Source organism: Carya illinoinensis, chromosome 9, assembly GCF_018687715.1.
Source record: "Carya illinoinensis cultivar Pawnee chromosome 9, C.illinoinensisPawnee_v1, whole genome shotgun sequence".
Taxonomy (NCBI): domain Eukaryota; kingdom Viridiplantae; phylum Streptophyta; class Magnoliopsida; order Fagales; family Juglandaceae; genus Carya; species Carya illinoinensis.
Window position 1 is genome coordinate 9670549 of NC_056760.1, and position 24578 is coordinate 9695126.

The 24578-nt window shown below is 31.7% G+C and overlaps 1 protein-coding gene across 1 annotated transcript; it reads right to left on the reverse strand.

The window, feature by feature from the left end:
• Positions 1-8257: 8257 nt before the first annotated feature.
• LOC122277173 (NDR1/HIN1-like protein 26) lies at positions 8258-9198 on the reverse strand. The gene has a single exon (XM_043087070.1). The coding sequence runs from the start codon at positions 9048-9050 to the stop codon at positions 8397-8399; it is 654 nt and encodes a 217-aa protein (XP_042943004.1). The 5' UTR covers positions 9051-9198; the 3' UTR covers positions 8258-8396.
• Positions 9199-24578: the final 15380 nt, after the last annotated feature.

The following is a 24578-nucleotide window of genomic DNA, read 5'->3' on the forward strand; positions in this document are numbered from 1 at the left end:
TGTCTTCAAGTTAGCGCGAAACTATATCTTGCAAGTAAATTAACTGAAAATGCAATACCAGACCGAATGCAATTTTCAAGATATACCAAGGCTCCAATTGCACTGAGATAAGGTATTTCAGGACCAAAAATTTCTTCATTGTCTTCACAAGGACGAAATAGGTCTTTTTGCACATCAAATGATCGAACAACCATTGGAGTACTCAGATGATGAGTTTTGTCCATATAAAAGCTTTTCAAGATTTTATGGTGAAAGGTCTTTGGTTGATGCATCTCAATATTGTGTACCAACTCTTTAAATGATACAGTTGGTAATGTTTCGGTAAATAAATTCACCATATTGATTCAAGATCGTTTTAACATTAAATTCACTACTCTTCTAGAGTTGTGCTCTCTGGAGTTCTTGTAAATAATATAGTTAGTGGAGAAGTCATCAAAATTAAGCCGTCAGCCTCCATATTCAACAAAAACGATAGCCACCTTTTTAGACTAGACAAGTACCGTGAGATTTTACACCTCTTCTGTAGTTGTCAGGCGCCTCAGGGCTATGATGCTATATCTCTTGTCTCTTGTAAAGAGATGCTTCACGAGAGATGTTGTAAAGCAATAGATATGCTTTGTCCTTCCTTTTACTTACCTGATGATGTTATTCTTATAATAGGAGCAGATATTCATTTTTCTAGAAAGATTTATTCTGATGTCGTTTCATAATCAAGATTTCTTAGTGCTCAATATTTTGCTTCTGTTATGACCATGTCCCAGAGGTTATTAGTTAAAGTGAATGAGGCCAACCAACTCAATAATCAAATATCTTAATTGCGTTAGAAGCTCTCTGCGAAGAGTCGTAAGAACAAGAAACTGAATGAGGAGAATAACGCGCTAAAACAGTATGCCCGTGATCTTCAGGATCAGCAGCAACGTATATTTAAAGAAGTCAAAATACTTAAAGAATAAGGACAAGTTACATTTAATCTCGTCGTGAATATCTGAAAAAGTCCAATTTCAAAGAGAGTAGGGGTAAGCTGCTTTTAATTTCACGGCCTAGTAAATAACTGTAAGATATCTGTGTTTAGCATATCCCCTATCAATATATATAATTTTGTCTTACTTTCATAAATTTCTCTATAAAAGAAATATTCAACTCATCTTCATTCGCATCCCATCTTCTTCACTCTTCTGTAATTACTCTGCATTCTTACTCTGTAATATCTTTCTGCATTCTGACTCTGCAATAGCCCAACAATCTTCTCGTGACTAATATATGAGATATTCTACACCTCGTTCACCAGTTGTTTCTGCTTCTACCGTAGGTGCTATAATGCAATACAATAATGATCTGACTAATAATTCAGATAATGATGCTATCTATGAGTTTGTGAGTCTCGGTACCCAATACTCATCAACCATTGTCGCATTTTCTCGATGACTAGAATCCAAATCTTGTGAGGTTGACAAACTCAACGAGAAAATTTCTATCATTCAGCAACTTCTTCTGGAGTCCAACATGAAAATAGGAGTAATAAAGTAAGAGAATATGAATTTAAAATCCTTGCTTAACTCTTCTTTTTGATTGTCTATTCCTTTATATAGGGATGCCATGCAAATTTTTGAAAAGCAAGATCATTTAAAGAATGAGGCGAAGATTCTCAAATTTCTGTAATTTTGTTTTGAGACAATAAAATAATATTTCACAAATATTCATATTGTGTTTCTATCTTCTGGTAGATGTTCTGTATGCTCCATTTTATTTTTCTTTTAATAATGCACATTTCTTATAAAACCATAATATGAATCTAAAATACTAATTGCATTTAAGAGATGGTATTTCAGAACTAATAATTTCATTCATCTCCCTCTTAAACCGAAATAGTTTTTGAGTTATATTTCAAATATGTACAGTTTTCATGAGTTTCTGGAGTCTCAATGACATTTAAATCATCTATATAAACTGCAATAAAAGCTAATTTAGATACTAAAAATATATGGAAAATAACTTGTTCCACATGCGTTTAGATTGTTTTAGATCATATAAGGAATTTTGAAACTTGATAGAACAAGTATTTCAGGACTATATGCTTCATGCATTTCATATCTAGTGATTCATATAAATATGCAGTTAATCATGCATATCCAAAATCTCGATAACTATCAAACTAATAAAAACCTTAATATAATTTCATTAACTTCAAAAGCATATCAATATTATTTCTGCGAGAAATCGACTCGTGATTTATATATCACATTTTCATTTCCTTTATACAAATATTCACATATGTTCAACAAGTACCTCCTAAGTGTTTGGACTACGAGTCCATATGTATCACATTTTACTGGTGATATCAATTCTGCAGGAATTGTTTCTTTCTATCTTGACCAATATTTTTACGTCAGTATTTTTCGACGGTTCTTGACTCACTTTTTTTATTACTTCTGATAATGTCAAGTACTATCTTATATGAAAATATGTTGTCGACAACGTTTTATTTCTATTCAGAATTTCTCTAATACTCATGAAATGTATCGAGATCTCGTTATTTTTAGTTACATGTCTCTCTTCAATGGAAGACATTTTACGAAAAACTTCTTCAGGAGGTACTCTTCAGTAGTTTCCTCTTCAAGAGGATTATTCTTCAGGAGATACTCTTCAGGAATATTATACTCTTCAGAAGTTTATTCTTCAGGAGATACTCTTCAGGAGGATTATACTCTTCAAGAGTTTTTATTATGAGAGAATTTTGTACAAAAAGTTTAGATGGATCTTATTACTTATTTTGTGGGTACGGCCTCTTCAGGAGCACCAATTTATTTTCTTTGTGTTTTTTCTTTTGGGATGCTTTATCTTTTGTATCAATATGTCTCACATACTTTTAAACTGCTAAATTTCATAATTGTCCTACGAGAACTTCAATCCTCACTGGAATTTTAGCAGCTAGAATATGATACATTTTTATCTTATTGCATCCATAAATTAATTATCATCTGAACTTCCAGTTCACCTATGATAATACAGATAACATCGAATTATTTCATTTTATTTGCTTCTAACAAATTTTTTTTCCGCTCATGGTGGGAAGACTTTATAGAAGATTCTTTTATAGAAGTCCACATGAAAATTATTCGACTTATCGTAGTTGATTTTGGATGATCAAGATAATCATGAAAAGCACATAAATATTTTGAATCATATCACTTTTTCTGCATCATAATATTTGATTCAATAGTTGGATAATATCATCTCAAAGAGAAAGCTGGTAGTTTTTCGAATACGAGCTTCTGGCCCGAAATCATAAAAGTACTATAAAGATATTCATTATCACGTTCAATCTCTTAGTTTCTTTGAATAAAATGCACAATTCTTTTCTGAGAATGATATAAATCCAATATCATTCATTTCAGGGAATGATGTGGAACTAGTAGGATGTGACTAATGATTTCTTAACAAAAGTTCATTATTTTGCTCAGCCACTAGAAGACAAGAAATAAGTTTAGAATATCTTATAAACTTTCACACTCGATATTACTACTTCATGAACACATTTTAAGCATTCATTTTAAATAGATATTCTTTAGTGGCTTTTTTCGACACAATTTCAATTATGCAATTTCAGGTGCATTAATCATAACGAGCTTTTGGGAGGATCCTAATTTTTTTGGTACACGTATCACTCCTTTAAACTATCTCACTGAATTAATAGATCTTTTATCACGAGATACTCAATAAAATTATTGGTTTAGGGCGATCCTTTAGGGATGCTCCATTTCTATTCCAAGATGAATCTTATCATCAATAATTCATAACAAGTATAAAAAAATAAATAGAACTTGTATATAAATTATGTGAATAAAAATTGGTCAAAGATATAACTAAAATGTAAATTATGAAAATTTTAATTTATCATAGATATAACTGAGATGTAAACTATGTGAATAAATGTAAAATTTTATCAAGTAATAATAAGGAATATAATTTTTAATAATCACATTAGGAATTATAAATAATATATTGAAAAACTTACTTGAAATAGAAGACCACTAGCTTCAGAATTAACAAAATCTCGTGCTGATATTGTGTTATGAAACTTTGATGTTGTTGGTGTTGGCCGCACTAAGAGAAAATAGAGAGAGAGAGAGAGAGAGAGAGAGGGAGAGAGTTCTTGAACATGAGAGAGAGGTGCTTCTTATTCAATATTGAAAATCTTAAAGGATACTCATATATATATAAGTACAAATAAGGTCTTGGCCGTCATAATTGACCTCTTATTACGACTACGAGCGGTCAATTATGATGGTTATAAACAGTCATAATTGACGATTAAGGACGGTCAATTATAATGGTTACGGTCGTCATAATTGACGGCTAAACACGATCAATTATGATGGCTAAAAGTGGTTATACAAGTCAGTTTATAACAAAATTATATTTTTTTAATTATTTAATAATTATATTTAATAAATGAGTATAATATGTAAAATATTTAATTAAATAGAGTGGAATGTAAAATTAGAGTTTAAATTCAATATCTCTATTTTATTTTGGACTATAGCATGGTGGCTAGAAGCTTGCTGGCCACTTATAAGCAGTTCGATCTAGGTCGTCGACAGTGTCAGATTCCGCCAACTGCCCAACTTGGCCTGCCATTGGGAGCTAGAACAGTGACAACCACGAATGTCACCAAATTTAGAGTTTTGTTTTAAGAGAAATACTTTTTGCAGTCGGGAAATGCAGTCGGCGTGCAGTCGTGGAGAAAAAAGTAAATTAATATGGGACCTACATGAAAAAAAAAATTATTTTTATAACTTTTTTTATTCATGTAGGTCCCCCTGAATATAAAATAATTTTTTTATAATTTTTTTTTATTCATTCCGTACAGCCAACTGCACGCCGACTGCATTTGCCGACTGTATCTAGCAAACCCCTTGTTTTAAATAGTAATTTTAACTAATTTAAAATTATTTATTGTTAATGTTACTATTTATCAAAAATCTTAAAGACTAATTTCAAACTCATCTTTGATCAATTATTCACAAACATTTCTCACAGATTTTTATCTTATTTTCCATCCAAACATGGGCTAAACAGGGCTTCAATATCGATTGTTGGATTATACATCTCACAAGGAAAAAAATTCTGATAATATAAAATAAAAATTTTCATCTTACTTTGCTATTTTTTATATTATTTGTTCTTCTTCGATCACTAATCGTAACAAGCATCTTTAACTCCTTTTATAAAATTATGCTTGCTTTAAAAAAATACCTTTAGGTCTTAATGAGGAGAGTTGATCAGAAAGTAGCCAGTTACATATATTTTAGTTTATTTTGATTTTATCACAGCTATTTATGATAAAAAAATTTTTGTTTTTTTTTTTTTTATGGGATAACTTAGGGAGGTGGTCAAACCAAGTACCTCCCTTTTGGAAACTTAAATTTCTTTATTATCTTGTTTTTTTTTTTTTTTTAAGATAACTTAGAGGGGAGTCGAACCAAAGACCTCCATTTTGGAAACTTATATTTCTTTATTATTATTATTATTTTTTTATAGGATAACTTAGAGAGGAGGTCGAACCAAAGACCTCCATTTTGAAAACTTAGGTGTTATTTTTTTATGTTTGTTTTAGACTTAGATGTCGTGGCTTGTTATTATTATTATTATTATAAAAATATATATATAAATGGTCTCGTCTTGAGTTGTAAAGCTAAATTCTTTTTGCATGAGTTTAGATCAAAGAATAATGCTACATATAATTATAAAATGTATAAATACAATACAGTCATTTTAAAAAAGAGTGAGTTTTATTATTAAAATACTAATTTTTTTATGTGAATTTTATATTTATTTATTTTTTTAAAAATGATTATACAACACTTATATTCACAATTGTAACAATCATTTCTCTTAATAAGTGCACTCGGCAGATTTTCGTATGGGATTGAAACTTCTTTTCGTGCCATAAAACAAATCAAAAATATATGAAGAACAAAAGCAGCTGTGGTTTCTTGTTCATCACTCATATATCAAACAGACTATATTCTTTCGTGGAAAGCCAAGCCTCTAAGGCCCCGTGGATCAGTTCACAGATAGGCATGAATTAATTAATTCTGTTTCTTTGGGTTTTCATCATAAAGAACATACATACATACATATATATTATATATATATATATATATATATATCTATGGATAAAGATTTCTTGGTCCCGAAGTCGTTTAAGATACCTTTTCCGCGTGGATCTTACATGTAACCAACATCCACATAAAAATTAAAAGCATATGAAAAGAAAAGGATATAAAAAGTGTCTGAAATAAATAAGTAGAGAGTCAAAGATCACTATCACTAGCTTTTTATTTTTCTTTTTTATGGGTGAGTTGATCAAAAGCATGAAGTCTGTTTTGAGAACTAAAGCAATGCTCTTTCATAATCAAGTTTTGTGAGAATGAGTAATTGGTTCCATAATCCGTTTTTATATATTTCTGTACTTGCTGTAATAGAGCAATTGTTGAAGAACCTCACAATGTATGCCTAACTGCTTAAATTAACATATATAGTGCCTTGCTCTGGAAGGCAGCACACCCTTTCGTCCGACAACGGCTATGGCAAATTTAATTCTATGCAGACAAATAGCCTAATAGGTCATAATAAAAATAATGCTAAATACAATTTTAAATTATGCAAATCATTATAATTCTTTGAAAAAGGGGAAGGTCGGCCATTTATTAAAAAATAAAATAAAATAATTATTTCTCCATCGCCCACCAAAATTCCATTTATGAGAAGTGCTATTTACTATCATTTTAATTTTAGTTATGATTATATATTATATTACAATGTGACATTAAATAATATTTAAAACGTTATTTAATTACTGTCAAAAAAAAAAAAAAAAAAAACGTTATTTAATCATTATTATTTACTTATTTTTAATCTTTTGATATTACGTAGGAGATAAAGATGAAAGATAATGACAAATAGATGAAAAACTACTTGAAAATTCCAACGGCAACACAGCAGCTGTCCAACAAAATTACATCCAACAAGACCCCAAATGTTTAAGCTTTTCTGCAGCTCCACCTCCCTTCTTTCGCTATTCTCCGTGATTTCCCCCAAAATCTTGTCCTGAATCATTTCCCCCAAAATCCTTCACCTTCCCCTCTATTCATCCTCTTGACTAACGATCGATTATGCCCTAACTGCAAATGGGTGAAGACAGTTTTGATACTTTTTTGTTACCAAAAACAGAGAGAAGATGAAAATGAACTTAATTTTTAGCTCTGAAACAGAGTGATCCAAGGAGTTAAGTGGATCACCGAAGAACTGTAGGGATACAGGGTTCAAAGAAGTTTCAGATTCTCAAGAAAAGCTTAACAAAGGAACGGAGTTACCAGGAAAGAAAATAGAAGCATTAGAAGGTTTGGTAGTACGAGGCAGAGGACCCAATTGAGATTTCCCTTTCCGAAATCTCACAACAAATATTTTGAAGTACTGTGTTGAGAGTAGAAACCAAGTTTGGTCTCCTTCTTTTGTGGATGGAAAAATCTAGTTATAAGTATAATTATACATTAATATGTATATTAATGTAATGTGATTGGTCAAAAAATAGATTTTATTCAAAACAGTATTAATTTAAATTTTAAATGTAAAAAAATCAATATCAATACGTAAATTAATACACAAGTTTACTTGTACGTACTAAAACTCTTTGTGTATTATGGCTGAAGAGATCATCAGACATCAAGGCATAATAGCCCTCCACATTAATTTTTAACTCTCTCTCTCTCTCTCTCTCTCTGCATTCATAACAGTCAAAATCTCCATTAGTTTGAACTAGAGTTTTACAGAGTGGCCTCTTCACAAGATGACTTTGAGGCCCTTATAGCAGTGATTTGTTTCCATCTATGTTTGTGATTTAATTTGAGTATTACCAAGGAAAGGGGCGACGTGGGGCACTGGGCAGAGGAGAGGTGAACGCGGGGCTAGATGGAAAAAGTCATGTAAGACAAAAAAAAATAGAGAAATGATATTTACAGTCGTGATGCAAGCGACATGCAGTCGTTTTGAAAAAAATAAATTAATATGAGACTCACATAAAAAAAAATTAACTTTTTAATCGTGATTTCACTATTTTTCAAAACGATTGCATGGCCTTTACAATTTTACGACTGTATATAACGTTACCGGGACAAAAAAGAATCACATCATATATATGTGTGGATGAATGGTAACTAATGTATAGAAAGCTTCTATATATACATATGTAGTCTTATTATGGTTATGATAAAAGAATATTATATGCACGTGTGGTCAATGTCCGACTGAAATATGTGAGAAACTTAAAGTACTCAAACAGGGAAATAATGAGGGGAAAAAAAAAATTAGGGAAAATGGATTGATGCCTCTGATCAAGTGAAATAAACGGGGCATCTCTTGTCCCTAGAAGTTGGCAAGATCTCCCCGTCGGGTCCCACAGAAACTTCACAGTTGGCGTGGGCCCGATGGTGCCTGCTACTCCACCTGGAGATCTTAAATCGGATGATTGAGGTTATTTGCAGACGGAACACCACCATTCCCGCCGCACGATCATTCATGAACTCTGTCCAACGCTGGCTATTCACCGTCAATGCCTCCCCACTCAGTAGGTCTACCACCACTGTAGTATTCTTCGGCTCCTGGTAAAACGGGAACAACAACGGATTCGACCCGATTTTCTGATCCTTATAGTAAACTGACCCGTCCATAGAATCGTAGTAGATGCCGATGTGTTCGTTCGGGTTCCGGATCGTCACGTTGAAAGATATTTGTGCGTTCTCAAATGCGGTTGCTTGGCCCAGACCCGGAACTGAAAACTCTTCGACATGGAATCTCGGGCGGTGTGGACGCAGACTAAGCCATAGAATGAAAGCGATCAAACCGAGCACTAATAGAAACATCAAGAAAATGGCACATAACATCTTGGAGACACGGGTGGTGAGGCTTTCTCGGACTCGGTGGACTATTTCCCGTGGGGTGTGGTGGCGTTTTATCTGTCGGGACTGATTGGCCGGTTTGGGATGCATTTTCTTTTTCTATTTTTGTTCTCCGTTCAAGAAATCAGTGAAATAGAGGTCGTCTTTGTTGTTGGAGTGTTTATATGGAGGAAGGTGGCGGAGAATAGAAGGGTTTATACGTGGGAGAATTTTGGTTCTTTTGCATGGAGTAAGGAAGGAATAAACCGAGCAAATTATACTCTTTGAAACATTAACATATTATAAAGCTCAATAGATTTATCTTATTATATTTGACTGTCGCAGTTGCTGTCTTAGTCACTGATCACTAATATTATATGCATATTGTCACACTTTTAGGTTAAGCAGGAGAATCTGCAATAAGGTTTCCTTCAGCCTGTGGGAAGTATATATACGAATTCTAACTACTTTTAAGAGACTTCCAATGTTGGTTGTACTTTATTTATACGGTACTTTTCTTTTCATGTTATAAGTATCTTGTTCCGAAAAATGCTTTAATTATAAAGTAATTTCATAAAATTAAATTTTAAAACTTATATATGGATTGATCTATTTTATCAGATTGATTGTAAAATTACTTTTATTATAAAATAGATCTAATGTATCACATAAAATTATATCAGTTTGTAAATTTACTTTTATAAAATTTCATTATAGCTATAAGACTTCTCTTTGTCATTGAGAATGTTTGAAAACCACCACACTTTTTAAGTGGTGAGAGCATATCATATATATTCATGTACAGATCATATAATGACATAATAGCAAGATTCACCGGATGGCGAGTTTTGAAAATACTAGCTTTAGCTCGCGTAAGCATAGGATGAGAACCCATCGGAGTAGCCACAATAGGAGGCAGCTCAGTGGTGGGCCCAAGAGAGGCGGGGCTAGGATTTGAGGGCGGCAAAGATGGACCTGCAAGAGAATCATGGGCCTGCAAAGGCTCATCCATTGGATCATTACAAATACCACACGGGTTAAATCCGAATTATGCAAGATGCCAGAAATGTGGTGCAGGGGAAGATGGGAGCATTTCTAGGGGAGGAAGACTGGGTTCCAGAAAATTTGAAAATTGGAAGGAGGATATGGGTTGAGCCTAGGAGGTATCTAGGAAGGGAAAGCGAGTCTCATCAAATTGAGCATGGCGAGTAATATATAACCTAGAATTGGTGGGGTCAAGACAACAGAACCCTTTGTAAGAGGAGCTGTAATCCAAAAAATTGCAATAAATGCTATGGGGGAAAATGTGTTAGGCATATAATCACATAAACAAGGATAAACACGACAACCAAATTGATCAAAATTTTCATGATTTGGAGAGGCAAATTTCACGAGCCTTGGAGTGGTGGCTGAAGGTGTTTTCCAGAGCAATCCAGACCTCACGGGATGTAGACAGGCCGACGGCTTCAGCCGCCTTTGTGAGGGAGGAGAGGATAAGACTAAGGAGACACTAATCGGTGGCTTTCCACATCAAGTGTTTGGAATTTGGTGTTTGAGAGGTGGGAGGGTTGAATGGGGGTGGCGGCACAAGGGTACTGTGTGACGCCCCCAAATTCCGATTGGGATCGGACGGACATTTGAAGCGTCGAGACATGCAACACAAGGTTACCTGCCCCCGTTCATGACATATAAGATGCAATGTTCCTAACATGCATCTAACATTATGCAATATTCGCAACGGATAATTTTTTTCTTTAGCAATACTATACACCAAATTGAAAATATCTCAAATGCTTAAAACATACTTCATACATAAAGACCCATTGAATAGATCACAACACTAGTCCAAAATGGTTATGATCCAAAAAGTACTAAAGTTGCAACTTCATTGTACAAGTAGTAATTTACGTTAACTACTATATTAACATTGACGTCGCACCGTCGCTTAGTCAACTGTGTCTAGTTGATCAGCTCCTGATTCTCCTTCAGGTCCTGTAACAAGATCTACCATTCGGGGGGAATGGTAGTTGGGACTACCAAAGTGAGATTTGATTACAAATCTCAGTAAGTTAACAAAAAACTTCCACACAAGCTAATGATGCATGCATGACAGTAAAAGTATAAATGCATAATCAAATTCATAAGTAATTAAAGCATAACTTGGCGTACAACATAGCATAATTAACATAACTTAAATTGAAACATGAACTGAACTTGACTTGACATGAATTTGATCTGAAACTTGACTTAACATGAAAAATACATACTCCACAGTTCTTGTGACCCCATGTATTCTACGTGTAAATACATACTCCACAGTTGTTGTGGCCCCATGTATTCTACACAAACTTGACTTAACATGAAAAATACATACTCCACAGTTATTGTGGCCCCATGTATTCTACGTGTAAATACATACTCCACAGTTGTTGTAGCCCCATGTATTCTACACAAACTTGACTTAACATAAAAAATACATACTCCACAGTTGTTGTGGCCCCATGTATTCTACGGAAACTTATTCTTTAACTGCTTAAATACATACTCCACAGTTGTTGTGGCCCCATGTATTCTACGTGTCACAATTGCTGTGTCTCACGTAGTGTATGCGTCACAATTGTTGTGACCCCATACATAAGTAATCAAGATGAAACGTGACTGGAATACGAAATGACTGAAGCCCTGACGTAACATAACGTGACTTGAATATAACTTGAAATACATGACCAACTTGAGATAGAAATATTTCGTAACATTGCATAACATATAATAGACAACATATTTAACATGACATACTTGCAACATTGAATATTATATGACTTGACATACATGTAATAGATGGCATACTTAGCATGACGTACTTGTAAGGTACAGTAATACATGACAGAATATATTATGTAACAGATAAAAATTGACGACAGAATAAATTCTGTATAATAGACAATTACGTGATAACTTGGCATGGCATGACATATATGATAATACAGATACATACATTGTAGTTCCTTTACTTAGCACACATACACAGTAGACTGCTAGTAAGTTAAAAACTAACTTACCTCGATCTCCACTTTTCTTATAAAACTTCAAGTGCGACCATGAGGAACTGTAATTAGTGATTCTAAAAGTTAGAACTAAATCACTAATAATTTGAAATATGGAAAATACTAACTTAAAGAGTAAAATTTTCATTTTACTCTCTACATGTGGGAAAATGACCGTTTTACCCATAACTTAAGGATTTTGCATACTAATTCCAAAAGTTTCCAAAATTTACATTCCTTATGTAAATTTTGTCCTAAACTTAAATATCAACTCAGAGAAATTTAAAACAAAACACAACTATGAAGAACACACTATGGCCGAAACATCCATAGGTCATTTCCCTTGATTTTTGTTGCAATTCCTTCCAACTTCAAAACTCATGTTTAAACCAAAATTTTGCAACAAACATCTTCCAATCCTAAGTTCAAAACCATACTTAAAACATCCATTTAGAAAAAGCTAATAATTAACACCAAACTTTTTTGTAAAAAGATCCAAGCACTTGAATCACAAGTTTTGACCTTAAATCAAAACATCTCCAAGAATTTCAAAAATCAAATCTTACTTCTAACATATTCATAATATCATCATAACATCAACCATGCTTTAAATCATCAAACTAAAGTCACCAAAATCACAAAATAACATTTGGAGTTTTTGGTTTTACACTTAGTCCAAAAACAGAAACTTTTTCCTCAACTAGTTTTGATAAATCTCTTGATCTATGACTTATAAATATATGATCTTCAAACTAAACCATCACATGGTTTAAAAAGATGTCCTAAAATATATATAAGTTTCTAATTCAAGATCACATGGTTAGAAATTAATCAAAACATAAATTTAGCCAAGAATATCCACACTTTGGCTTATCTGAATATCTCTTTGCATAAAATTTCATATCTTTGAAACTAACAACAAATATCTTCAAAATAATAATATAACATGTATATAAGATGCTTAAGATCCTCAAATAAAATTATCAAAGTCATTGGAATAGGTTTAGACCACCAAAGAGTTAAACTTTCTCAAAACAGAAACTGTTTTTCCTCTTCCAGTTTCTAAGTTTCTAAATCTAAGAAAATCTTTCATCAAAACCTTTAATCATGCAAAAATCCTCAACCAATAATCATATACACATGTTAACAATACTCCATAAAAATTTCGGACCAATATCTATCCATTAGCTTGGTCAAAAACTCCAAACTATAACATATTCTCCAGTTTATCTCCCAGAATGACCTTTTTATAGTTTATACAATATTTGACTGACCAAATGATCTTCAAATGGGACAAATAAGATATCCACGTAAACTAGACTAAAAAAGGAACAACTTATATGAAGGAGACTTTATGATAAAATACTTACAAAAGTTTCGAAATGGGTGTGCAAAAGACCTCCTAAAAGCTGTCCGAGAGAGAGTGTTTGATATTCTTTTAATGGAAAGTGTAAATGAAGATAATTTCATGGGGAGAGGTGGCTGGAGATACTTATGGATGAGATATGGAAGAGATGAGGCTGGAGTTGAGAGTTGAGTGTAGTTTTCTCCTACCCAAAATATCTATAAAAGATTATCTCATAATATTTTATCCAATAGTATCTACAAAAAATCAACTTAAGATATTTTTATCTAATAATATCTATAAAAATCAACTCAAAATATTTTTACCCAATAATATTCATGAAAATTACCTCAAGATATTTCTTTTTATTCAATAATATTTACAGTTTTGAACAGACGTTTTGTCCGAAAATATGAAAAAATGTTATTGCGCCATAAGACATTAAATAACCCTCCGAGTCTAATGGCACAAACCATAATACATTTTGACACTTCTAACTATCTCCAATAATCAAAAACACACTTCTGATACCATAGTAAATAATAACACTAACTATGTAGTTAGACAAAAACCTATACGATTAATGGATTCGTGAAAACTTATGGGATTTTCACGAGGTTCCTAAAGTTAATAGAAATTTTATAATTAAATTTCTAGCGGGCTTTTACATACTGTCCACATGATCCAGCAAACCTTGGCTCTCAAAAAGTGGAAGAAGTTGGCTCTTCCTTAAGAGATATTTGGCGGAGGAAAGTTTGATGCTAACCATGTGAATCATGGTGTTGAAGGGAAGGGGGTGGGAGAGAAACCAGAGGCCATTGTGGATCATGGGATGTAATCTAGGTAGGCTCTTGATACTATGAGAATCTTTGAAAACCACCACACTTTTTGAGTGGTGAGAGCATATCATATAAATTCATGTACATATTGTATAATGACATAATTACACATAAATATTGATTACAAAATAAATGGAAAGAATTAACTACACAAGCTCCTATAATTGAGGGTCAATGAATGCACATATGGAAAGCCTTAGATTAAGGCAGAGGATCCTCAACATTCATTTCATGGCATACCCGTTAACAGTACAGAGTATACGATCTTAGCCCAAGAAACAGGTTTAGGAAAATGCCATATGGCTACAACTTTAATCGGTAACAATTTCATATAAAAATAATATAATCTATTTGCGTGCTTTTTAATTGACTAATAAGTATATTTATATTCTAACTATCACGTCAATAAATTAAAAATATTTTTATTTTTATATAATTAACGTAATCTCGTGCTAAATGGTGTCATGTTTACGCATTAGTAGCAGACTTTTTTTCTTAACGACAAGGTGATATTAATACTTGGAGCTTGGAGCTTGGAGCTAGCCAATTGATTTGGTTGTAGAGAAGAAAAATTGATCTGTTCATCATCTTCACACATCGTATATTATATTTATTTATTTATTTTTCTGTTACCAAATATATAGTATATGATTGATGAGTAAAAGAATCAATTAATTTAAAAATAATAAAACTAAAAAAATTTTAAAAAAATAAAAAAAAATTATAATATGCACCATATAGAGATGACGAGTGACTTAAAAACTCAACACGGAAAAACTAAAACAAAAAAGAATCATGTGCGTTGCACCAACCCAACAATTAACCTGACGTACATCTTGGTCCATAATTCATAGGAGCCGAAAGAACACGACTACGGCCCATTGAAGAACCTTGGGTTGCTTTGACCCAGCTACAGGCCGGGTAGATTTGATGGGGAATATTTTTTTTTGGTCGTTGTTCCCGATGTCTCCGAGTAAGGGGCGCGCAGGGGTTACAAAAGAACTCCAAAACTAAACTCTTAAGAAAAAAACCACATTAAACTATATTTTATAGTAATTACAACTCAGTGCCGAAAGTTGGGCAGTACTAAATATTCTAACTTATCAATAGATAAGATTCCAATCAAGTTAAGGGAAAGTTGATCTACCAAAGAAAAATAGACCTCGATTGTGTGGACCAGCTTTGACATAAGACGTAGCCAACCCATGATCAGTAAGTCTATTTGCTAGCTTCTCCGTAATGTCTTAACTCCATCGCATATGATCCGGCAATTATATATCTGTCTAGAGTTTGAAATATTGCCATCCAAGGGGGGTTGTTTTGATTCTCGAACCAAGTCACTACCAGCAAAGAGTCTGTGATCTCTACGATCAACTCAAAGATCTGAAGTCGGTAATTATATATATATATAACAAAGTAGCATCCCAATTTTTAGGGCAGACAACTTATCATAGACATTAGTTCCATTGCCCAACAAAGGTGGAGAAACCATAGATGAGAAGTCCATCTACCTCACGTATAGCTCCTCCACATCCAACTAGTACTCCTGGATACAGCTCTTTGGTGCACGAGAACCATAGCATGCAAGGCCATACAAGTTAGAACAGATTCCATGGACATGGTTAACTGTTAGACTGGATTTCTTCCCGCAACACATGCAGCTTAAATCACATAAGTCAACTTTACAACCTTTTGATAATTAACGTACTGGTAGTATGAACTGTAAATGAATAGCTAGGGTATAGTGTGGTCTCAAAACTCGGTGCCAAACAATATAAGTTTGGCCCATGCTTTTCTTGGGCGAAACTGACCGGTTCACTTAATAAGAAAGAGAAATAAATGAACCTTAAGTCAACTGTACGTACGTAATAGAAGCGCGCACAATATTTAATTCTCTTGGCAGAAGACCGCGGCCAGAGGAACCAAGTCTAAAGACTCTCTCTCTCTATTTACACAGAGTAAACCTTTTTCGGGGCGGGCGCACAAAACATACAGGGATATATGTGTATATTGTAAATATAAGATCTACATTTTCTAGCTTGGTTAAATTAGGAGAAAGCTGGGATTGTAGTGCGAAGGGTGACTAGACACGATTTATACAACACATGCTTGGTTTGTTTTTCATGAACATGTTCCTGTCAATGTCATTACAGATCGACTGAAAGGTCATTAAAATCCACAAGGGAGCTAGCTAGCCCATTCTAAGATTCTACCCTTTCTTTTTCGATGTGTGTTGGAAGTTTGTCTCACTCTCAATATTTTTGTCCTATATTCTGTCAGTATTTGTAACAATTTACTCGATCAGATCCTAGCCGGCCTTTGGCTCTCATGAGGTTTAGGTTGGATAACCTATGGCTGGTAAACGTACAAAGTAGCATGCATGGACCACCGAAGATTCTATTCTCCTCTGCCATTATTAAGATTTCGGTGTTTTTTTGTTTCTGTTTTTTTTTTTGTTTTTGGTTTTTTCCGTGATGGCCGGGCCGGGGGAGTTGAAGGAGATAGAATAATTGAGTGTAGCCACTGAGCGCCGTTAATTCCTTGTTGGAGAGGGCAAGAAAGGCAGGCCCGCCACAATATGATCTCCCATCGATCTCTTCTATGTGTGCTCGTTCTCTTTTTGGTGGATCGCGCTTTTAAATTCTCTTGATGGTTTCTCCTTGAAGCAAAAGCTATTTTGAGTACTATATTTTGGAATTACTACCCGTTCTAAAAGTTGAAGGAGTTAATAGAAAGACGTAAATTTAAATATGATAAGTGTCGAATCAAGATTCGATCTCAAAACTTATACTCTAATAATATAATATTATAAAATCATCACTTATCTTAAAAGTTTAACCCATAAAAAGAAATAAATTTAATTATTTTTATTATATATTAATCTTCTCATATATATATATATATATAGTCGGACTAGATCTACCTAAAAGTTGAAAACAAAAACATCATATAAATTACTATTAAGAAAATAATATAAATAATTAAATTTACTTGTTATTATTAGCTTAAATGTTTTTTTAAAAAAATAATATTTTTACCTAATATCAAAATTCGAATATTAACTCTATGCTGTATAATTAACGAGGAGAACCAGAATGTTCTACTTATAAATTCTGATCTATATCGATCTACTTTGCATGGCCGCCGCCCTATATATCAATCTGGTAGCGCGCCATGTACGTGCACGATTCTGTGACTTCCGTGCTAATGGGAACTGCAAAGTACATGAAAAGTTTGAACAGCTAGAAAAAGAGCCGTCCATTCTCATCCCAGCTCCCACTTTTAACTACATCCACAAAACAAGAAATTAAGCTATCATTATGAAATGGAAATCCCAGTTCTCTATATGTCAGCAAAAAACAAATGATTATAGCTAGAATAATGCTACGTGTCTCGATGAATGCTAGCTACATATTGTTGTTTCGATTCAATTTTTTTTTTTTTTTTTAGGGATTAAGGAAGTATTTTTTTTTTTTAATGATGTTAATTTTTTTTTCTAAATGTTTAAGGATATAAAAAAAATTAATGAAAAAAAATATTTAAAAAAAAAAACCACAAATAACCTTATCGGAATAATCTCTCGGGCTACACCCTTGACGGGTACTGTAGCATGATCCGTGATTATAAGAGACAAATCGTGTATGGTGGATGATTATGATAGCACAGTAGAAATATCGATATTTTTCATGTACACGATTTGTATCGATCCCACATATTCATGATAATTGCTTCTTGGTTATGCTATAACTTACACAGCTCCGGTCCCATTATATATGCAACCAACATCAACATGACCACGCCCATCTGGCCGACGGATGCGATAGACCGAGCAATTTATCCCTCTTTAATTCTCACATAATTTACCCTCTGCTTCACTCATAAATCATATCTAGTACCGTGTTGTGTTGTCTTTTAAGTTTGGTTTGAGTGGGGGAGGCCGTAATGATATCCCCAATCTCTTTCTCTTCAAAGAAACCTTGTGTGATTTAGAATTTACTGCCACCATATTCAAATTGAAGAAGAATATTATGTACGTACGACGTTGCAACTGAAATATATTATGCAGGTAATAAGGAGACAGTGACAGAGAGATCGAAGATCATTAATTTGGATGATCTGAATTATATTAAGGAGCTAGCTGTTGGTCATACGGGCTGTACTGTCAACTGTATATACAAAGAACAGATCGATTTATTCCCTATTTTTTTAATCATTTTTCAGATAAACAAATTAAATTCGGCCCAAGAAAATTTTACATTGGTTTCACAAAAAATCTTAAATCTGTGGTGGATAAATATATATATATATATATATAATGGACGTACGCCAAGCATATATATATAAGGCAGGCTAGCTGATACAAGGCAACATACATTGACGGTTTGGATGTTGAGTTAGTTGAGATAAAAATTGAATAAAATATTATTAAAATATTATATTTTAATATTATTATTATTTTTTATATTTAAAAAATTAAATTATTTATTATATTTTACGTTGAAAATTGAAAAAATTATAATGATGGATTGAAATGAATTGAGAGGAGTTAAGGAATTAAATGCAGCTTTAATTGATTAATTGAGAACCACAACGCCACACAATCCACGGCGTAAAACTATATTTATTTTTTTTCTTTTTCTTTTCTTTAGATAAACGAGAACTGTTATTGTATATGTAAAAAGATTACATTAAAATAAATTTATAATTTGTCATGATTTTATATGATCCTATTAAATTTACGTTATAATAAAATAATTTTACAATCTGATGTACCACGTAACCAAACTACATCATCTTGCATATTTATTTTTGTGTAATTTATTTATGACTAAATTATTTCTCTTGATACATTATAGCTTCCTCGAGATCTAGGAGTGAAAAATCTAACATCCCCTTTTATTTTCTGAAGTGATTCTACATTATTACCAGATATTTGTGATTAATTCATATCATGTATATATAATGATCAATGCTACATACAATCGTAGAATTGCAAACGCCGTGCAATCGTTTTGAAAAAGAGTGGGGTCCAAGATTAAAAAGTTAGTTTTTTTTCATATAAGTCCCATATTAATTTATTTTTTTCAAAACGACTACACGCTGCTTGCACAACCACGACTGCAAATATCATTTATATAGATGCATCGATCTCTACCATCTTTCGCGGCGTGCAAGAGTACTGCATTCATCTAGCCTCTTTGTCTATCATTTTTAGGGGTGTAACCGGTCCGGTTCGGTCCGGTTTTGTACAAAATCTAGGACCGAACCGGTAGGCACCGGTTTTGCATTTTTCAAAACCAATTACGCACCGATTTTCCTCCTAAACCGGTATTCCGGTTTTACCGGTTTCCGATCCAGTTTGGTCCGGTTTTCCGGTTTTAATAAAATACAAATTTTTTATAAAAATTCTGTTTAAAAGAAAAAACTGATTTAAAAAATTCTGTTTACCATTTACAAAAATCTACTTTGTAAAAAAAAATCTGCTATATAAAAAATTTCTGCTATCAAAAATCTGGTTTATAAAAAAATAAATCTGCTATGTAAAAAATTCTGATATAAAAAATCTGCTTTATAAAAAAAATCTATTATATAAACAAAATTCACTATATAAAAAACTGCTATAAAACAAAAACTAAAATAAGAAATCTAGTGTAAAAAAAAATCTGCTATAATCCAATATTAGACGATTAGTATTAGTATATATATATTAGTATTAGTTATAGCTATATAATATATTAGACAATATAATAGTATTAATACTAGACTATTAGTATAGCTATATGTTAGTGTTAGTTTTGATGATTTAGTATAACTATATTAGTATGAGTATAACTATAATCTATATTAGAATATTAGTATTAGTATATATGTGATTATTTTTTATGTGATTAAAAATTATATATAATATAAAATATATTATATATAATATTAATATATAAATAGTACCGGTCCGGTCCGGTTCGGTCCGGTCCAAAACTAACCGAAACCGAAACCGGACCGGTTCCAGCCGGTTTTTCATTTATGAAAACCGGTTTCGGATCGAACCGTTCCAAAACCGGCACAACCGGTCCGGTCCGGTTTGGTCTGGGCCGGTTTTCCGGTTTGCCGGTTTTTTCTTACACCCCTAATCATTTTTATGTCAAGTATGGCGCATTTCAATTAAAAAAAATAGAAAAAATTTATGACTCAAATGAAAAAATTAACCCCTTTTTTATAATGAAATTTACTTTTCTTATAAATAGATCGGTGTATATATATATATATTTATCTAGCAAGACATCATGGCTCATTAATTAGTACTAATAATGATCACAATTAGAAATTTACTTTTTAATCACAAATGCATAATTAATTGAAATAATGAATACAATAGGCGAGGATTGTACTTCTAACGACATTAAAACTCAATTACTTAACTAGTCGTCACGTACTTATCATGGTAAGGGTCCTGCTACTCCCATCGAGCAATATTGATATTCAAACGTGTATCAAATTGTATTTTGTATTTTTTTTCAAAGTATATTTATATGTATTTTATTAAAAAAAATACTAAAAAAACACACACACACAAACGTATAAGGAATTAAAAATAAAAAATACAAAACAGTACCATTCGATACACATTCTCAATACCTTTCTCGGTAAGAATAACATTTTCCCTAGTAGTAAAGGTCGGAGATGTTTTCTCCCTTATTGTTTTTCTTCTTTTTTTTGTTTGATTGAAAAGAGTTGCAATATATGTGATTCCAAAAACATGAAAGATGCATGGATACCACCGTGTATATATATAGACCTCAACATTAAGGCTGCAGGTTTTAATTTGGCAGATAGCTCGCAATTTGTTCATGTTACACGACATGGACTTGATGTTGTTATAAGAATATTAAGAAATGACATTGAATGTTAATGCATCATGACATTCTATCACGCTTCCGAATTTAATATCTACAGACAACAACTTGCTTTATTGGCAATGAGAGAATGGTGGACTTTAATTTTTAATTCTGATTTTAAAAATTGATCAATCAATCTGTATAATCAGGACAATATACTATAAAAATACATAATCCTAAAATATTTTATCTTAGCACCTGATCGAACTCCATAGATACCTCGATGTAACAAATTTGTATCTTTCTACACGTGCTCACATTAATTAAAATTAGGTGTCCAATTTAATGTAAAAAATAAAAAATCTGCCTGATCATGGTGTATAGTGATCACATTAAAGTACTTAATTAATTTGAAGTTTTTAATTCAGGATATCAAGTACGGAAAATGATGTTCTGTATATTTCTATACAAAATTATATATATAGCCGATGATGATCATGATCATGAGGAGATTAATTGTATTTTTATTTTTTTTTTCCTTGAATTTTAATAGGTGGAAGAAAGCGGCCGCCGGCCGGGGACCAAGAGAAGAAAAGAAATATAGAACAATTGCGATGGATGTTTGTCCGTTCATATTTAATTAATAGATGGTGACCATCAAAATGGTCAATTTTCCACCTTGCGTATGAAATTAATTCAATTACCCACCCAATAGCCAAAAGAGAAAATTGGAATCATGATCTCTTTTCCATTTTTTTTTTTGGTACCATTCTTGATACTTGATAGCGAAGCTAGATTTGTTCATTATTGTCCAAGTTGGAGAGAAACTTAATGGCATTAAATTTTAACATGAAGCAAGCGATCATCGTCCGGGCTGGATGCATCTGAATTAAAGCTGCATATAATTTTGGAAATATCATTGATTTTTTCATTTTGAAACTTAGCGATCGAGGATATCAAAGTTAACTTTCAGACTGCTGCGTTCATACAAGAGTACTGAAAGCAGCCTGCAATTAGCTCTCAACATCAATATTAATGTTCCACTTCATATTTACCATCGAGCCAATAATATATAGATCGAATAATTAGGATATATAGCGATATTCATATAATTATTTTACAATTTAAAAAATAATAAATTAATGTGATAATGTATTTAATTTCACAAAACTATTATAAATTTCTTTAATTTGAATTTTAGATTTTACATAACTGTTTTTTATTTAAAATTGGATTATAAAAAATGTTGCACGCATGTAATTACTCATCAAAATAATTTGTTTTTGTTATTTTATAGAGGTCCATTTTATATAAGTCAGATCAGGTTTCGCCCGCCAGGAACGGGTACACAAAGTCTAGGAAACGATTTTTTTTTTTTTTTAATTTATGTGAAGTAAAACACAATTAGGGATACTTATGGAATGAGATGAAATGGAAAATCTATAAATAATAGTAAAATTATTTGTGAATAGCAGTAAAATGGTTTAAGTTATGGTGCAGTTTGGATAGCGAGTTAAGATAAGATGAGTTGATATGAAAGTTGAAAGTTAAATATAATATTGTTAGAATATTATTTTTTGATATTATTATTATTTTGAAATTTGAAAATGTTAAATTTTTTATTATATTTTGTGCAAAATTTTGATAAAATTGAAATAATGAGACGAAACACTTCTTGTATCTAAACATGAAATTAATTTTTATGAAATTTTAGAAAATGAGAGATAAAAAAGTTGAATAAAGTTATTCTAAAGTTAAAATATTTTTATAATATAATTTTTTAATGTTATATTTGTTTTAAAATTTGTAAAAGTTGAATTATTTTTTTCATTTTTTTTTTAAAGTTTGAAAACTTTGTAATGATTAGTTTGAAAATATTTATAGTTAGGTGATGCTTGAAAAATAAATGAGATAGGAAGAGATGAAAAACATTATAGAGTATTATCTTAGTGATTTGATCATTCCAAAAGCCATTCCATGAAATTGAAGAAAGAAACATAGGATTTTCATGAGAAATAATATTTATAATTATAAAATGTGTCAATATTGTTTTTTTTTTTTTTTTGAAAAAGAGACTAAATACCAATATTATATTAAAAATTAATTTTTTAATAATAAATCTTACTTTTTTTCAAAACGATTACGATATTTATATATTTTATGATTATATATAACATTACTCTTTAAAATTTTAAAAGAGGAAATTCATAAAGCTCCGGCTCGATCGTGGCGTGCGCCGCACATGGCATGCATGGGTGCGTTCCATATAATTTTCCACTACTTAAAAAATAAAATTGTAGATGATGATGCTCTTCATATTGTACTTGATCTACTATTAATTAATTGGTTCTTTATACCCAAATCCATTTTTTTTAATACATTAGCTAGGATGCTTCTTGGTCTACCTTACTTTTAGCATAATCTGCTGTTTTAATTATTCCCCTTTTTATCTGCACTCAAATGGAGTAATATTTTACGTCGACCAACATTATCTTACACAATGTTGCATGGTGATTGAAGTGCGTGTTGAAATATGATATTATATATAGTCAAGTTGGAATTATATATCCTGAGTTTAAAGGGTTAAGAATCTTAAGATGGTAGTAAACATTGTGCTTTTGTATAATTAAAGTTATTTTATTTGTAAATCGGTGATGATTAGAACATATCATCTTACATATAATTTGTAAAATAAATTTTAAGATTTTTATATTAAATTATATCATATAAATATTTTATTATATATATTATTTACACAAAATTTTTATCCTCGCAATTTGAACAAGAGTGTCCAAACAAAAATAATTGAGTTTATAGTTATTTAGAATTGCGGGGCTTCTGCAGTGATGTTTTGAAAATAAATAAGATAGGATTAGTTTGGTTACAAATTAATCTTATCTCACTTCATATAATCGTATAAAATATAATAAATAATTCAATTTTTTTCAAATCTTAAAATAAAAATAATATTAAAAAATTATATTATAATAGTATTTTATATAATTTTTAACAAAATATCTTATCTCATCTTATTAAAATTATGTAACCAAACACATATTCAATAAAATTGTAATCGTAGATTGTATGGGCGCTGTATAATCTTTTTGAAAATATATGAGTAAATATTATGTTTATATTAAAAAATTAAACTTTTAATAATAAATTATATTTTTTTTAAAATAATTATGTGATATTTACGTGTTCTCCTTGACTCTCCCTTCTCTTATAATAAAAGATAAAAAAGAGTGTCATCCAAGCGTCCAACGAATCATTAAGTTATTAACAACCACGAACGCGCACGTTTACATTCCTCTCCTTTCAGACCCCCACAAAATCACTAATGTTTGTCGCTAAGTTGAAATTAAAGAAGGACTAACCAATGAAAAGCGAACAAATTAGCATTTTTTAATATATGTAAGGTACAACAACAAGGGGTAGCTATTTATTTATTTATTTATATAGAGCAGGAGTATAGGAAATTACTACCCTGCATGCCCTCCACCCATTGTACATCTCAAAATATTACTCTATCCATCCAACAAACAACCCATCACACCATATAAAAGGCCACAGAGCCC

What these genes read in the sequence shown, in the direction of transcription:
- LOC122277173 (XM_043087070.1), bottom strand. Translation starts at nt 9,050, where the DNA reads ATGCATCCCAAACCGGCCAATCAGTCCCGACAGATAAAACGCCACCAC.